This window comes from Pseudorasbora parva, chromosome 4, assembly GCF_024679245.1.
Source record: "Pseudorasbora parva isolate DD20220531a chromosome 4, ASM2467924v1, whole genome shotgun sequence".
Classification (NCBI taxonomy): domain Eukaryota; kingdom Metazoa; phylum Chordata; class Actinopteri; order Cypriniformes; family Gobionidae; genus Pseudorasbora; species Pseudorasbora parva.
Window position 1 is genome coordinate 30,484,577 of NC_090175.1, and position 14,117 is coordinate 30,498,693.

Below are 14,117 nucleotides of genomic sequence, written 5' to 3' on the forward strand. Positions count from 1 at the left end.
AATTTTGATCTTCATGACAACTGTGAGGGGGGTGAATTTTTTTTATAACTCATTCGTTTACGTTACATAAAGCCTTAAAGTTCTGCCTAATTAAGGGCGTGGTTACAAGTGGATAGCCATTTATCTGCCGTTTATAGTTATTGCGTCACCTCAGCTCCGCGCACATCCAACCTTTTTGCCCATTTTCTGTTATCCGGGAGTGACACGCGATGACTCGCTCACAAGATGGCAACGCCCAGCTCGACTCTACTTTAAGCTTCAGAACGGCTTATCGTAATCCCATGGGTTACGTCACGGACACTACGTCCATATTTTTTTTTACAGTCTATGGTTGTTTCATTGAAATTTTCATTGATTTTATTATATCAATTCCATGGTAAATTGATTTACTACTAAACCATCATTGTTTGAGTAGTAAATCAATGTAACAGTAAAGCAATGTAACAGCCACAGAATTTAGAGTCACAATTTTTGGAAGCAGTCAAATTCCCAATGGATTACATATAGTTTTCTCTGCATATAAACTGAAAGAATTTGAACATAAAAAAAGACACTTTCACTCATCCTCACCGAGGATGCCTCACCGACACGCCATCCTAAAATAAACCCATCTCCGGCGCGATGACTCCGATTCTTCAAATATTCCTATTTTTGTTTAATTGACGCTTCATCCTCAATAAAGCCACCTCTTTCGTGATACCTTGAACTTTCAAATATTCCTATTCCAAAATGATTTCTGACCTGTAAGGTTGCCAGAATAATAATCATACACTGTTTGATAATAGGCCAGAGGAGAACTGGCACCCTGACTGGGCCTGGTTTCTCCCAAGGTTTATTTTTCTCCATCATGCCCTGATGGAGCTTTGGTTCTGGCTTGGCTTGCTCAGTTGGGGACACTAAAATTATGATATACAAATAAAATTAATTACTAAATGAACTGTATCAACTATATTACTGATCTGCGCACATTGTTGCTGTATGATAAATTGAAATGAGCTGATAACATCTCTGTTTTCTCCAGAACGACCATACAGCTGAATCAAATTTTGTTGCAATATTTTCCTGTTTAGTGAATCTTTGAAACTATTGTCATTGTAAAAGTGCTATATAAATAAAGTTGACGTGACTTCCTAGCAAATATGCACATACTTTTTATCTCATAAATTTCTTTGTTTGTTTTTTTGTATTATCTTTCAACTAGACATTGGATACATCACTCTACCCTCACTGAAGACCCCCCTCCTAAGTGGGACAGGACTAGGCCATGTCTGTGGACTTTAATTACTTCTTTGTTTACAGGACTTCAAAAGGAAACCTTTTTGTGTGCTGTACTCCCTTTTTCCACATTAACTCGCTAGTCAGGGCACATAAAAGAACAGTAATGGGCTTATTACTGGAGAGATGTGTCCACTGGGTTGTTCTGTCTCATATTAACTAGACTAGTCTATGTCTTAATTTCACAATAAATTTCCTCTTTTTTTGACAGAAGAGAACAGAATTTAGGAAAATAGTGAATCGATAGGTGAATAGGTAAGTCTACACAACAGCTATAAAAGTAACAACACAAATGCTTTCAAAATATTAATAAAATACAAATAAAAAGCTAATCAAAATCTACCTGACGTTAAAGAGCTTGAGCATTTACAGTCGCAGACAACATAATGGCAGCTTGCCTTGTGCTTAAATTCTTGGTGTGAATGAGCCTTAGTTTTGTGTTTATTGTGTGCAGTTTGTTGCTTTGGTTTGATTTAATTTGATTTATGGCAGATAATATCAGTAGTGGAAAGATGACGAGCTCCGAAACATAAGTAGAATTCGTTTTCACATCCTCTTCTCTGTGAGTTGAATTTTGAGAAGCATTAATGTTTTCATCCCCAGTGGGACAATATTTTTAAAGGCAACTATGTATACCCCTTTTAAAGACAAGGCTTAAATCCCAGACAAAAATGCATATTTGACTGTTTTAAATGAAAGCAACTTGTACTGACATATCTTAAAATATGTTAGTGCTAATGTTTTGTCGCAAGAAGGCACGTTTATAAAAGCTACTTAAATGTCCTAACGGAACTAAGGTCTAATCCTAGCTTAATTTAAGCCTTTTCTCTGAAAACATTATCTTAAAGTATTCATTATGCATCTGGAAATCATGCCTAATGCTGGGGTTTATCAAGACATATTCACATGGAATGGTAATATTCACACATCTTTCGTATTATTTTGAAGAACACTTTCCAAAACCTTGCCTAATGAGGCATGCTGCTGTAAATTTCCATTGTATATGTTGTTTTGTCAAGTGGCATTGTATTTCTTTTCCCACCACTCTCGTCATTAAGAGGTGGATGGTAGACCTGCTGAAGCTGTGTTTGTCGAACACCACCACCTATCTTATGGGACAGAATTGTATCTTCATTTAGTCAGGCTAATTTTGTGTGTGTTGGTGTAAACAGACCATTCCGATGCATTGTGTCTTGCATTTTGTCTGTGTGAACTGGCTTGACTTCAACTAAACACACATATGTGCTGTAGACAAGAATTTGAATAGAAACAATTCATTCATATATGAACCTATTTACACCGGCGACAAACATCCAAGTCAAGTCAAGTCAACTTTATTTATAAAGCCCTTTTACAATGACGATTGTTTCAAAGCAGCTTCAGAATGTTAAACAGGAAAATATTGCAACACAATTTTATTCGGCTGTACAGTCGTTCTGGAGAAAACGGTGATGTTATCAGCTTATTTTAATTTATCATATAGCGACAATGTTGGCAGATCAGTATTATAGTTTATAGAATTAATTAAGACCTAATAAATTATTTTATTTGGATATTTAGTTGAATAACTTGCCTTCGAAATTTTTGTGTCCCTAATCATCCATCTTTTTTTCCCTTTGGTCAGTTTGTCAGATTTTTTGTATGTTTTGTATGTTTTGTATATATATGTGTGTGTGTGTGTGTGTGTGTGTGTGTGTGTGTGTGTGTGTGTGTGTGTGTGTGTGTGTGTGTGTGTGTGTGTGTTTGTATGTGTATGTTAATTGTGTTTAACAGTAAATTATGCAAACCACATGCTGAGAGCAATAGTTTACAGGTCTAGAGCTGCAGTTCCACCCACACATTGCGGCACTGCTTTTGGGAATCGCACCACAGATTTAGGTTAATGTTAAACTATTTGTTTTCATCCAATGCCTTGTTGTTTTTAACTACTTTTTTTCTTTATGGTGTTAAGTCTGCCACAATACTGACTTGGAACTATAGTTTTGGTAAATGCAGAACTATGTTTGTAATGATGGAATTTGGGACCATATATGGTATATAAGCAAGTATAGTTGCTTTTGGGAAACACACCACTGATGTAGTGGTTGATGTTTACCTCTCCATGTCATTTAGTGTTGTTTTTTGTGCTTTCTTGTTGTTATACTGTAGTTGTTTTGTCCATGCAATACTGGATGTGCACTTTTTCATGTTCATCATATTCTCCAGAATGATTAATGAGACATAAAAAAACGAAAAACAAAACAAAACAATGAACTCAGATTATTCCAAACTAACTGAAGGCTTTTTTATTGGTCGTCAGTATGGTGGCATTATGAAGTTCTGCAACAAAAATTACAGCCTATCTTTATGTTATTTTCTCTATTGTCAGCTAATGATTATCTGTGGAGACACAAAATGTAGCTATTGTCCCTGTTTAAATCATTATAAATGGTAAACAGAGTAATTATACAACAAAGCCACAAGGGATTATGTAGTTATTTGAGGCGAGGGATGAGTGGGCTGTTGTGATGCTCTGTGGGTGTATAGAGAACAATTCCTCTAGATTTGCAGTAAAAACTCGGCAGGGCTACAGCTAAAGTATTAATCCCCCTGGAAGTTTTCACCTTTTTGGTTTTCCAACATTGAACCATGAAGGATTTATTTTGGCTTTTTTGGCAGTGAGCAACATAAATATATTTGTGTAAAAGTGTGTTATAAGTGAAAACACACTTTTACAATAAAGGCCAATTTTGGTTAATTAATATATTTCGGATAAAGTTGCTTCCAAATTGGCATGTAAAAATGAACAGAACTGTGTTGTCACATGTCAGACAGACAGTCTCTTTCTGTCTAAGTAGGTAGTTTTTGGGAAGTGTAAGCTGTAGTTTATACACCTTAAAAATATTGTTGGTTGCCTTGGTTGCCTTAAAATTTCGAGTTTATTGAAATAAAAAATGTAAGTTGATACAATGAAGAAAATTGGTTTAATAAATATAAACTCAAAATATTATTGTATCTGAACACATAACATTTTTGATAAATCATGAAAATAACTATGTTTAGCATGTTTCACTGTCTTCACAAATAAAACACACACAATTACCCAATATGCTTACAAAATCTTTCAAAATTCAAAATAATATTTGAATAAAGGTTGTCAATTCTATTATATCGATAATTTGAATAAAGGTTGTCGAATAAACAAATGTTCCTTGTATAAACTCTTTAATTTCAATGAACTCAAAATTTTAAGGCAACCATGCAGGTCACTTTTTTTTTTTTTTTTTTTTACAGTGTATGGACTGGAGTGTTTGCCTTTATTGTAGCAGCATTTATTTTATGTTCCACTCTACCAAGCCTTCCAGGGCCTACTAGAGAGAAACATCACCATACTTCACAGTGTGGCTGATGTGCTTCGGATGATTACATTTTGCCTGATGGCCAGAAAGCTCTAGTGCGGCCTGCTTTTTACTATTCTGCCACACTCTTTCCATTTCCTAACTATTGATTTAACTGTGCTCCAATGGATATTCAATTACTTGGAAATATTCTTGTATTCATCCAACACCTTTTTCTTAGTTTCATATTGCGTAATAGGTTACTTTGATCATTGGTGAGTTTAAATCCCAGCTTAATGTCCTCCAGGAAAACCAGGAATGTGTATTAAAGGGGTAATATAATGGTACATGCACTTTTACAAGTTGATTGTATGGAAATGTGTGTTGGCAGTACCTTTTCACAACCATCCTATAATGATAAAAATCCCTCCAGTGTTTTTTTTTTTAAATCTCATGTTTTCTCCTGTCTCACATCAAGCCCCTCGACCCTGGGATGCCACACGATTGGACGCCTCTCCCACGACTGTTGATTAACAGCAGCGTTTCAACTCAGATCCGTCCTGAGCGAGCTTTCATCATAGTCCGCCATTGTTGATACGCTGGAACATAATGGCGTCTAAGCGATTGTGGTGTTCTTTTCATGAGTGTAATAACGAACACAGCAGTCATTTTGATGTTCCTGACTCAGTGGCTAAGTTTTGTTTTCGAAGGGAATATTACCCTGATTAACGTCAATGCTTTTCTGTTTGAGCCACGCAAATCATTTCTCACCAGACTGCTTTATAAACGAGGGTCAGTATAAAGCAGGTGTTGCTAAAAGTTGTTCCTGAAAAAATGAAAAAATGATCGGTACCAACTATTTGTTTTCCTGCTGCACCTCCTGAAGAAGTGAGTACAATTTGAAACACTTGCACGCTTCACAATGAATGCGGCTAAAGTTTATAGGGTAATGACACTCAATATAATTCATAATCCCACGTTTATAATGAACAATGTGTTATGGTTATTGTGTTATTAGAAACTGTACGCTGGTGATGAAGTTAACATGGTAACACTACACTATAAGCTTAATTGTATAGATGATTTATAATGGTGTCTGTTGAAACATTTCTGTAGTGACCTAATGTAGTGCTTCAGCCCTGACAGTTGTACCTAAAACTGCAGAGATTACGCTACACATCACTGACATGCCTACATTTACAGAAAAAAAAAGTTTTTCATGACCATTAGCTGTAACATCAATCCGTCAATTAACTAACATATCAGTTACCCTGCCATTACAAAGATAGATCAAAGTGACATTACATTAACCAACCATTCAGAAACGTCCTATTTGCCGGGCCGTCATCTTGTTCCGGGTTCAAATTGATACGATGTGTCCTCAGATACTCCCGTTGCCATTCTTTCTTCAAAATATACTGTAACTGATGTCAAGGGCAACACTTTAAGTGTGTGTGTGTCAAACCCCCACAGAACAGAGGGGCGGGGTGAGCAAAGCCCTTTATCACTTAAAGTCGTATGCACTGAAATGGCTTGCTGAAAATAGAGCCGTTTTTGACCAGTTAAAAGAACACTCCACTTTTTTTTGAAAATAGGTTCATTTTCCAAGTACCTTAGAGTTAAACAGTTGAGTTTTACTGTTTTTGAATCCATTCAGCCGATCTCTGTATCTGGCAGTAGCACTTTTAGCATAGCTTAGCATACATCATTGAATCAGATTAGACCATTAGCAACGCACTCAAAAAAGACATCATCTTTTTTTTTTAAAGATAATATTTTTTCCAATTTAAAACATCATCGTGTATTAAGACCAACAGAAAATTAAACATTTAGATTTTTAGACCGATTATAGACTATTCTCTCATTCCTGTGTAATAATCAGAGAACTTTGCTGCCATGCCATGGGTGCAGCAATGCAGTGATATTGATGCAGAAAATAGTACCTAGCTATATCAGTCTAAAAAAAATTGTTTTTCATTTTCCGTTGGTCTTAGTACACAATGTAACTACAGAAGAGTCAAGTTTTAAATAGGAAAATATAGTAAAAGTCTTTGTTCATTTTTGAGTGCGTTGCTAATGGTCTAATCTGATTCAATGATGTATGCTAAGCTATGCTAAAAGTGCTACCGCCAGATACAGAGGTCGGCTGATTGGATTCAAAAACGGTAAAACTCAACTGTTTAACTCTAAGGGACTTGGAAAATTAGACTTTTTTCAAAAAAAGTGTTCCTTTAATATGACTGTTTTCTTACAATACTAAGGATCATTTTTTAAATAAAGTATATTACAAACTTTTAATTTAGACACTAAAGAATCATATTACCTTGTACAAAAATGGCATTATATGACCCCTTTAAGAAAATAAATTTTGAGACCAGTGTTGACTTTAAACATGCAAAACACATACAGTATACAATGCTAAGATGTTTGATGTAAGATTTGGTTATGTTAATTTATGTTATTTAAAAACAAATACTGTTAACCTCTAATTTTTTCATGTGTTGCAACTTTGATGTCATGGCCAGTATCAATTTTTTTGTGATTTTGTGCTCATTATAATTCTTAGTGACCAGTTAGGCCAACGTGTGCTGCAGTTACCATCTGCTCTTCTCTGATTTGTGTTTGTGCATGTATGTTTGTACAAACAGCTGAATTATTATTATTCATTCATTTGCAATGAGAAGATAAACTGTGCCAGACACCATCTCTCATCTACTAGACAAACACTTAATCTGTGATGGCGACCTACAAATTTAGAGATTATTGTAGTATGTCAGAGCAAAACTGTCCCTCAAGAGAGCCCCATTGGTTCCTATTGTCTTGAGTTCCACCCCCCAATAGTCTTAAATGTTACTTGAGATGACATATAGCGGCAAAAACAAATAAAAGAAGTGACACCTATGAGATTTTTAATTTGCTGTAAATCTATTAACTAATCTACTAATCTATTAACTAATAAAAAATAAGTGAAACTAATTCATGTTATGGCACCTTTTTTTGTGAAAATTAAATGCAGGAATTATGTTCCTGGTTTGTTCCCATAAATGCGACACAGTCCATATACTATTAACTAACTATATCAGTCAGAGGTGCAGATAAAGATCTTCTCTTCTCATCCACCAATCTTGACAAGGTTGTTTCCCTCCAGGAAGTTAAAGATTAACTGGGCTCAAATTTGTTAACACAAACTGTATATTCCGTCCTAAAAATGCTTGTAAAATGTGACACTTTAAAGGAGGTAAGAACTCTAAATTGCTTCCAGAAGTATGAGATCGTTTACAGCACATCTACTTCTACTCGCATTCCTTTACTTGCTGTTTTTTTGATGCCTGGGGAGGGTAGGTGTTTTAATGGGGTGGATAGTAATCTCTTTATGCCCTTTTCAGTTCACCTTTTTATGGTAATGGCCTGAGAAAGTGTTTAAAAGCATAATGTGTCCTATATTATAATACCATTTGGTTCCACAATACTCTACAATATATAATCATTAAGCTAAAACTGAATATTAAATATTCAACAAAAAGCAAAGGAGCTTCTTTTGAGACACTTCATTTTTAAAATTCTATAAAAATGCTTGAAATGTTTTAAGACTTTGCAGTAAAAACTTGGCAGGGTTAGAGTCCCTAAAATTATTAACCCCCTGCATGGGAAATGTTTTGTTTGTTTGTTTTTCCAACATTAAACAACAAAGGATTTTGTCTTTAACACTAATTTGTTAATGTCAAAGTAAAATAAAAGAACAAATTGGTTGAAATTTTTAGCAGCCAATATAATATAGGATCACTGGGGTATCTGTTGTATAATCTTGTGATACATCAAAATGTATCACTAGTTAGAGACATTGTATGGGTCATTTCTACAATTAAGTCAATGTACTGTATATATATCACAGAAGTAAAACACGACTGCATTATCAATCACCCTCTACTTCACTTTGCTCTGCTCTGTTCATTACAGGGTGCCACCTTTTTCAGGATCAGGATTTAATGTGATACTCCTATTGAGTGTCTGCTTTTTACCAGGGGGACTGTTGAAATATGACCTCCTCATATATACTCTCTGGGTTTTTAAGACTCCTTAAATGGTAATGATAGAGATGGTATTTAGTGTGCTCTCTTTCCTGGACAGTTGTGCTTTACCAGTACGCACAAGTCTTTTGTTTAGCTGTATGGAGCAGAAGGTCATGTGCATTGAGAATTAATGCTGTTTAAGAGGATTCCAGACAGATGGTATTTCTTTGTTGGACATTTTTTTATTATTATTATTAGAAAACCCGAAACATATCATCTTAATGTGGATATTTGGAATAAAATCATTTATGAAGCGTCTTTGTGCTTCTTAGGACGCATTTTTAATGCATATCTATGTGACCCCTGTCCTAATAAGTATAGTGTTTATTCATTTCTGTCCTCCCCATCAATTCGCAGAGGGAGGAGGGCAGAGAGAGGGAGGGGGACGGAGAGAGAGCATGTGTGACTGTTTACAGCTGGGACTATCTGTTTATGTCAACCTGACTGGCAGTGGAGTGGCTGTTTTTCCTCGCCTCTTACGGATTCTCTCTCCTCAGCGTATCTGCTTGTAGGTTATAGTCTTCTCGAAGCCTTTACGTGAGACCCCCTTCGGCTGAGCTCGTGTCGTTTTACTACGCGAAATCCGATCTAACAAAAATTTTATATATTTGAGGTGGGCTGTGGTACTCCTATATTGGAGCCAGAGAGACCAGGCTAAGGGAAATATATTCAAAATACTCGTTTCCAAATGGATGGGATGAAGCCAGAATCGACGGCTGAGGAGAATCAGGATGAAAGGGAAGAAAGCAAAGGTTTGTAACTGTGTGTGATCGTTTTCTGTTTTGTACTTCGACTAGGATTTATTGTGCTAGATGTTTAGAGAGCGGCTTAACCTATTTGCGAAGGCTTCGCTTGCGCACCGTCCATTGCGAATGCATCGAATATTTTATTGATTTGAAGTGCTTGTGATTTTCATCGTGTCATTCACTTACCTATTATACTTGTTCGCCGCTAATTTGATAAAGGAATGCGCATGTTTTATCTAGGCACCTTTGGAGCGCTGGTGATGTCAAATCTTTCCTCTGCGTCTTTGGAGAGCCGTTTCCATCGCTGCGAGTGATGATGATTTGAATAAGCTGGTTACCTTAGTGATTTCCCCTTAGCAATAATAAATAAAATGTTTTGGTTTGGACTATATGGATTCAACAATATGAAATACTATACTATATTGTACTATATTTCGAGCATATTTTAAATGTTGTGTTGTCTTATTGTCGATAGTATTGTTGATGGTGACGAGGTGGAGGTGTCGCATTGTATTGAAGGTGTTGTTTACATTGCTGTAGCTAGTGTTCGCTGCTAAAACTAATGGGCGAATGTCTATTTTGATTATATCTAAAAAATATTTGTTTAGTTTGATAAATACATTTGATTAATCCCTTTGCTGTTCAACGTTGCGATATAAACCTTTTTGAGAAAATCCAAAAACATTCTTAAATATTTTTTTAAGCTGGCTTGTATCTTAGAAAATAAAAGCATCAGATAGTCGAATATATATATATATATATATATATATATATATATATATATATATATATATATATATATATATATATATATATATATATATATATATATATATATCCGGGCCCCTTCATAAATCTTTTGAATTATGTCTTTTGAAGTTATTTGTGAATTCTGAGTTTAGTGATGATATTGTTTCAGGATTATCTGAACAAGGTTTTTATGATAAGAAAAAAAGCATCTTAGCATAAGCAGTGCTCTAAAGAGGACTATCCCTGCCCCCCACTTGACCCTACCAGATTTGACGTTTAACGTGCTTCTGGTCTATTTTTGTGTAGGCTAGGCCTAATATTTTTTTATGTTGACAGAGTTATGGATTTGCAGTAAAGTCCAAGTTCTCCACAAGCATTAAAGCAACAAGGAGACTGCTCCTCCACTCCCCCCACTGGTTGCCATATAACTGTTTCAAGCCTTGAGACCAGAGACCTAATATTCACTGCTCATAAAATCATTATGACATTTAAACAAATATGCCTTTATTCTTTCTACCACATTCTTAGCCTCTCTTTCATATAAAATTTTGAACAACTTTGCCACCAGCATGATTTGATTAATGCATTATGTAAAGGGAGACCTAATGGCACCATATGTGTCACAACTAAAATATGCAGAGAAAAGTAGTCTTTATGAAAACTTTATGTATTTCTATGAATTGGTGGTCTCTGTCAGGTCATCTTTCTGTAGATGTTTTGGGCCTTCAGTTAGAGGTTAAGATATTGAGGCAGAGTACACATCATTTGTTCACTTAAAGAATAAGTTAACATATTTTCATATTTTTTATTTGCCAGCAAAAGTCTGCCGGATGACACAAAATGCATCATATGCATTTGGTTAAAACTACTGTATTTCAGTAGTCTAGAAATCTAGATTCACCCTAGCTGCAGCAAATCTAATCTGCCACGAGTGTCGTCTAGAAACTCTAAATACACTTCTGAGCTGTAAAATCCTAACTCTGGTCGGGCCAATCACATCATGTATAGAGTCGGTGGGCGGGGCTGAACATAATGACGGCCGAGTTGTAAACAGAAGCTGGCAAACGGCGGTCTTTCGAATCAGCTTTGATTGCGACTCTGGAAGACTTGGAGTTAAGCTTTTCTCTGAGAACCGTGCAGAGGGCGTTTAAAAGACAGATTCAGATTGAGCCCTGTCAATGGTGAGTTTCCAGACCAAACATCTTGATGTGGGTCTGGCTTGTCAGGCTAGTATTCCAGCCCACTGGCAGTCAGAATCAATAGGGTTGGTGCCAAAATCATAAGTGTATTAAGGCAGAGGTCTTAAACCCTGCTCCTGGGGACGCACTGTCCTGCAGAGTTTAGCTCCAACCCTAATTAAAGACAGCTGAAGCTAATCAAGCTCTTCGGGATCACTTATTGAAAATACACAGGCAGGTGTGCTGAAGCAGGTTGGAAATAAACTTTACAGGACAGTGGGTCTCCAGGAGCAGAGTTAAAGACCTATCCATTAAGGCAATGCCACAGCCCCTTTTCTCTTGTCATGTAGCACTGATTTATGTTTCTAATTTTATTAAAAGCCCACCTTTCCAGTTGTAAATACCCCCCTAAGGTTGAAATTACTATATATATATATATATATATATTTGATCTAGTAATAATATGTAATCTGACACTACTTGTCCTTCCTGTTATGTAACTGCTCTGCAGTTAAAGGTGGTATGAAACGGAAGTTGCAATAATCCCAATTGTGTTTTCCCAAACAAGAAAAAAAAATGTAGGACGGGACTTTTGTCAATCTGGAATAGAGTGCTGCAGGAATGACATCCTTAGGATTTTTCCATTGGCTTTTGGATTATTGCAGAAAATAAGGTCTATGACTAACAAAAGCTTATGATTCTTACACATTTTGTTTATCCTGATAATCTTCACTAATGAAAAAAGCCAAAAGCTAAATGTAGGCCATAAAAAATTACACCACGGCTTCAATGTCACTAATCTTGCGACTCTTTCAGTCTTTCTTCCTTGAAAGTTAGTGTGTTATGATAATTTGCAAGTGTGTGCATATAAACGAAATGAGACTGTGGAAGGCAGACTAGTGAGTAGATAAGTTTACCTGTTCGGTGCATGACAACCTTTGTAGTATTAATAGCAACCACTTTTTTAAGTAAAGCTTTAAAAAAAATCACAAGAGGGAATTACTGAGTATCGCAGAATAAAACATGAAAAAATATTGAGCTCGTATTCACCCCAAGACCTTCAAGCGTTTAACCAAAAACCTGTTCAAAAACATCTGTTGACTTCAGGACAATGGAACTGGAAGTGCTAAAATGTTAACTCTTCTGGGTTTTGGCCCACAAAAATATTGATTGGACCGTTGGTTCGTTGAGCTTGGCAATTGCCCTGGTGCCAGTAAACACATCATCGAAGAAGAGAAGGGATGTTTCTGCAAGAGGGAGTGGAAGTTATGTTGATTAAAGATTATGAGGGCATATGATTTTTTTTAAATAATAGTTATGTGCACAATTTATCTTTGTTAAAGCTACAAAGGTGATTTTTTTCTCTTTCTCTTTTGTTGTTTTATTAACATTGGTGACAAAAAGCTGTGGATATATTAGGCTGCTGTCACTTTAATACAAATGCACAGATTAAATATAATGATACACATCTGTTTTCTTACTCTGATGGGAATTTTGACTTAATTTTGTGTGCACATGTCCGTTCAAGCACAAATAGATGAGAAAGAGCGCCGAACTGTCTGACAGTGCGAGTTACCGTCTTCTTGTGCTTGATGTTTAAACTGACAGGACTTAAAAATGCATGGAAATGATAAACTTTCACTCTATGATGATTAAACCTTGCAATCAATCCGAGAATCATATGCGTTCCGAAACCAGGGGCTTGGCAGCTGGCCGTTATGAATCAACTACGATCCCTAATACTTGACGTCATCGCCCATCCCACTATGTGACTATCACGGATGTGCACATTGTGATTTTGATGATAAAATTATATATTGTGCAGCCCTACTTAAAATTAGTTTGTTTTACAACTTTTTGACAAAAAAAATATAAATTAAAAAATAAAAATAATTGGCCTTACAGTTACAATGTGCAATAATAATGTGTCTTCTAACATTTCTGTAAAATAAATAATGAAGACAGTACAACATGCAAACTGATACATATTTCTGAATTTCTGAATAAATGAGAATATGCACAATTGACTGGATAGTTACAAAGATTGTGCATGTGAAGAGACCAGATGATCAGGTGTTTTGCAGCCTCATTACTGGGTTTAAAGACAAATGTGCTTCTCTTTGGAAATGGTCTTCATTCCTTATTTTGGACACCTTGTTCAATGTCCTTCAAAGCTTTCTGAGTATTGATTATCATTTGTGCTATCAATGGGGTATGGGGTATATGTTTCTCAATGAATACATAAGCCAGTGATGAGAATGTACAGGGAATGAGAAAAGGCAAACAGTAATTTTCTCTCTCTCCCTATCGCTCTTTCTTTTTCTATCTCACATGCACAGAAGAGGTGGCATGCACGCTCTTCTCTTTTTACATAACTCCTACACTTTCCACATCAAAAGGATTACATCATTCCTGTGACATGAAAGGGGAGGGGTATACAGCCTACTAAAGGTGGAGAAGATAAAAATGAAAATTGCAATAATCTCTTTTCACTGTAAGAGTCATTATATATTTTACATCTGTATTTGCAATCAGGAAATATGTAGGTTGGGTAACAATAAAGTAAGAGCTCCTAGAATGATGAAAAAAAAAATGATGGAAATAACAGTCCTTTTTTTCATTGTTGTCTACTGTACAATAGTGGAAAATATTTTTTGTGGTCTGCTTTTAGGCCAGTATTGCCTGTTGGTGTTGGGTGTTAAGGTACCTTTGTGGATGTTTAGGAACTATAGTTTTCAACTGCAGCGTGGGGTAGTTACTCAGAATTTGTTTTATTATAGT

The 14,117-nt window shown here is 35.8% G+C and overlaps 1 protein-coding gene across 5 annotated transcripts in view; it reads left to right on the plus strand.

Annotated features, from left to right (window-relative positions):
* Positions 1-14,117, plus strand: part of gpm6ba (glycoprotein M6Ba) — a 75,479-nt gene that overhangs the window by 24,233 nt on the left and 37,129 nt on the right. For 2 of the 5 annotated variants that reach the window (XR_010904756.1, XM_067441555.1), the window contains exon 1: positions 9,071-9,414. The exons of 2 other annotated variants lie outside the window; for them this stretch is intronic. Coding sequence is in view for 2 of the 3 variants with exons in the window: in XM_067441555.1 (XP_067297656.1) it covers positions 9,351-9,414 (64 nt within the window). In the remaining variant the exon portion in view is untranslated. Of the gene's footprint in view, positions 1-9,070; positions 9,415-14,117 lie in introns of those variants that run through there. One more of the 5 variants, XM_067441553.1, reaches the window with a different exon arrangement.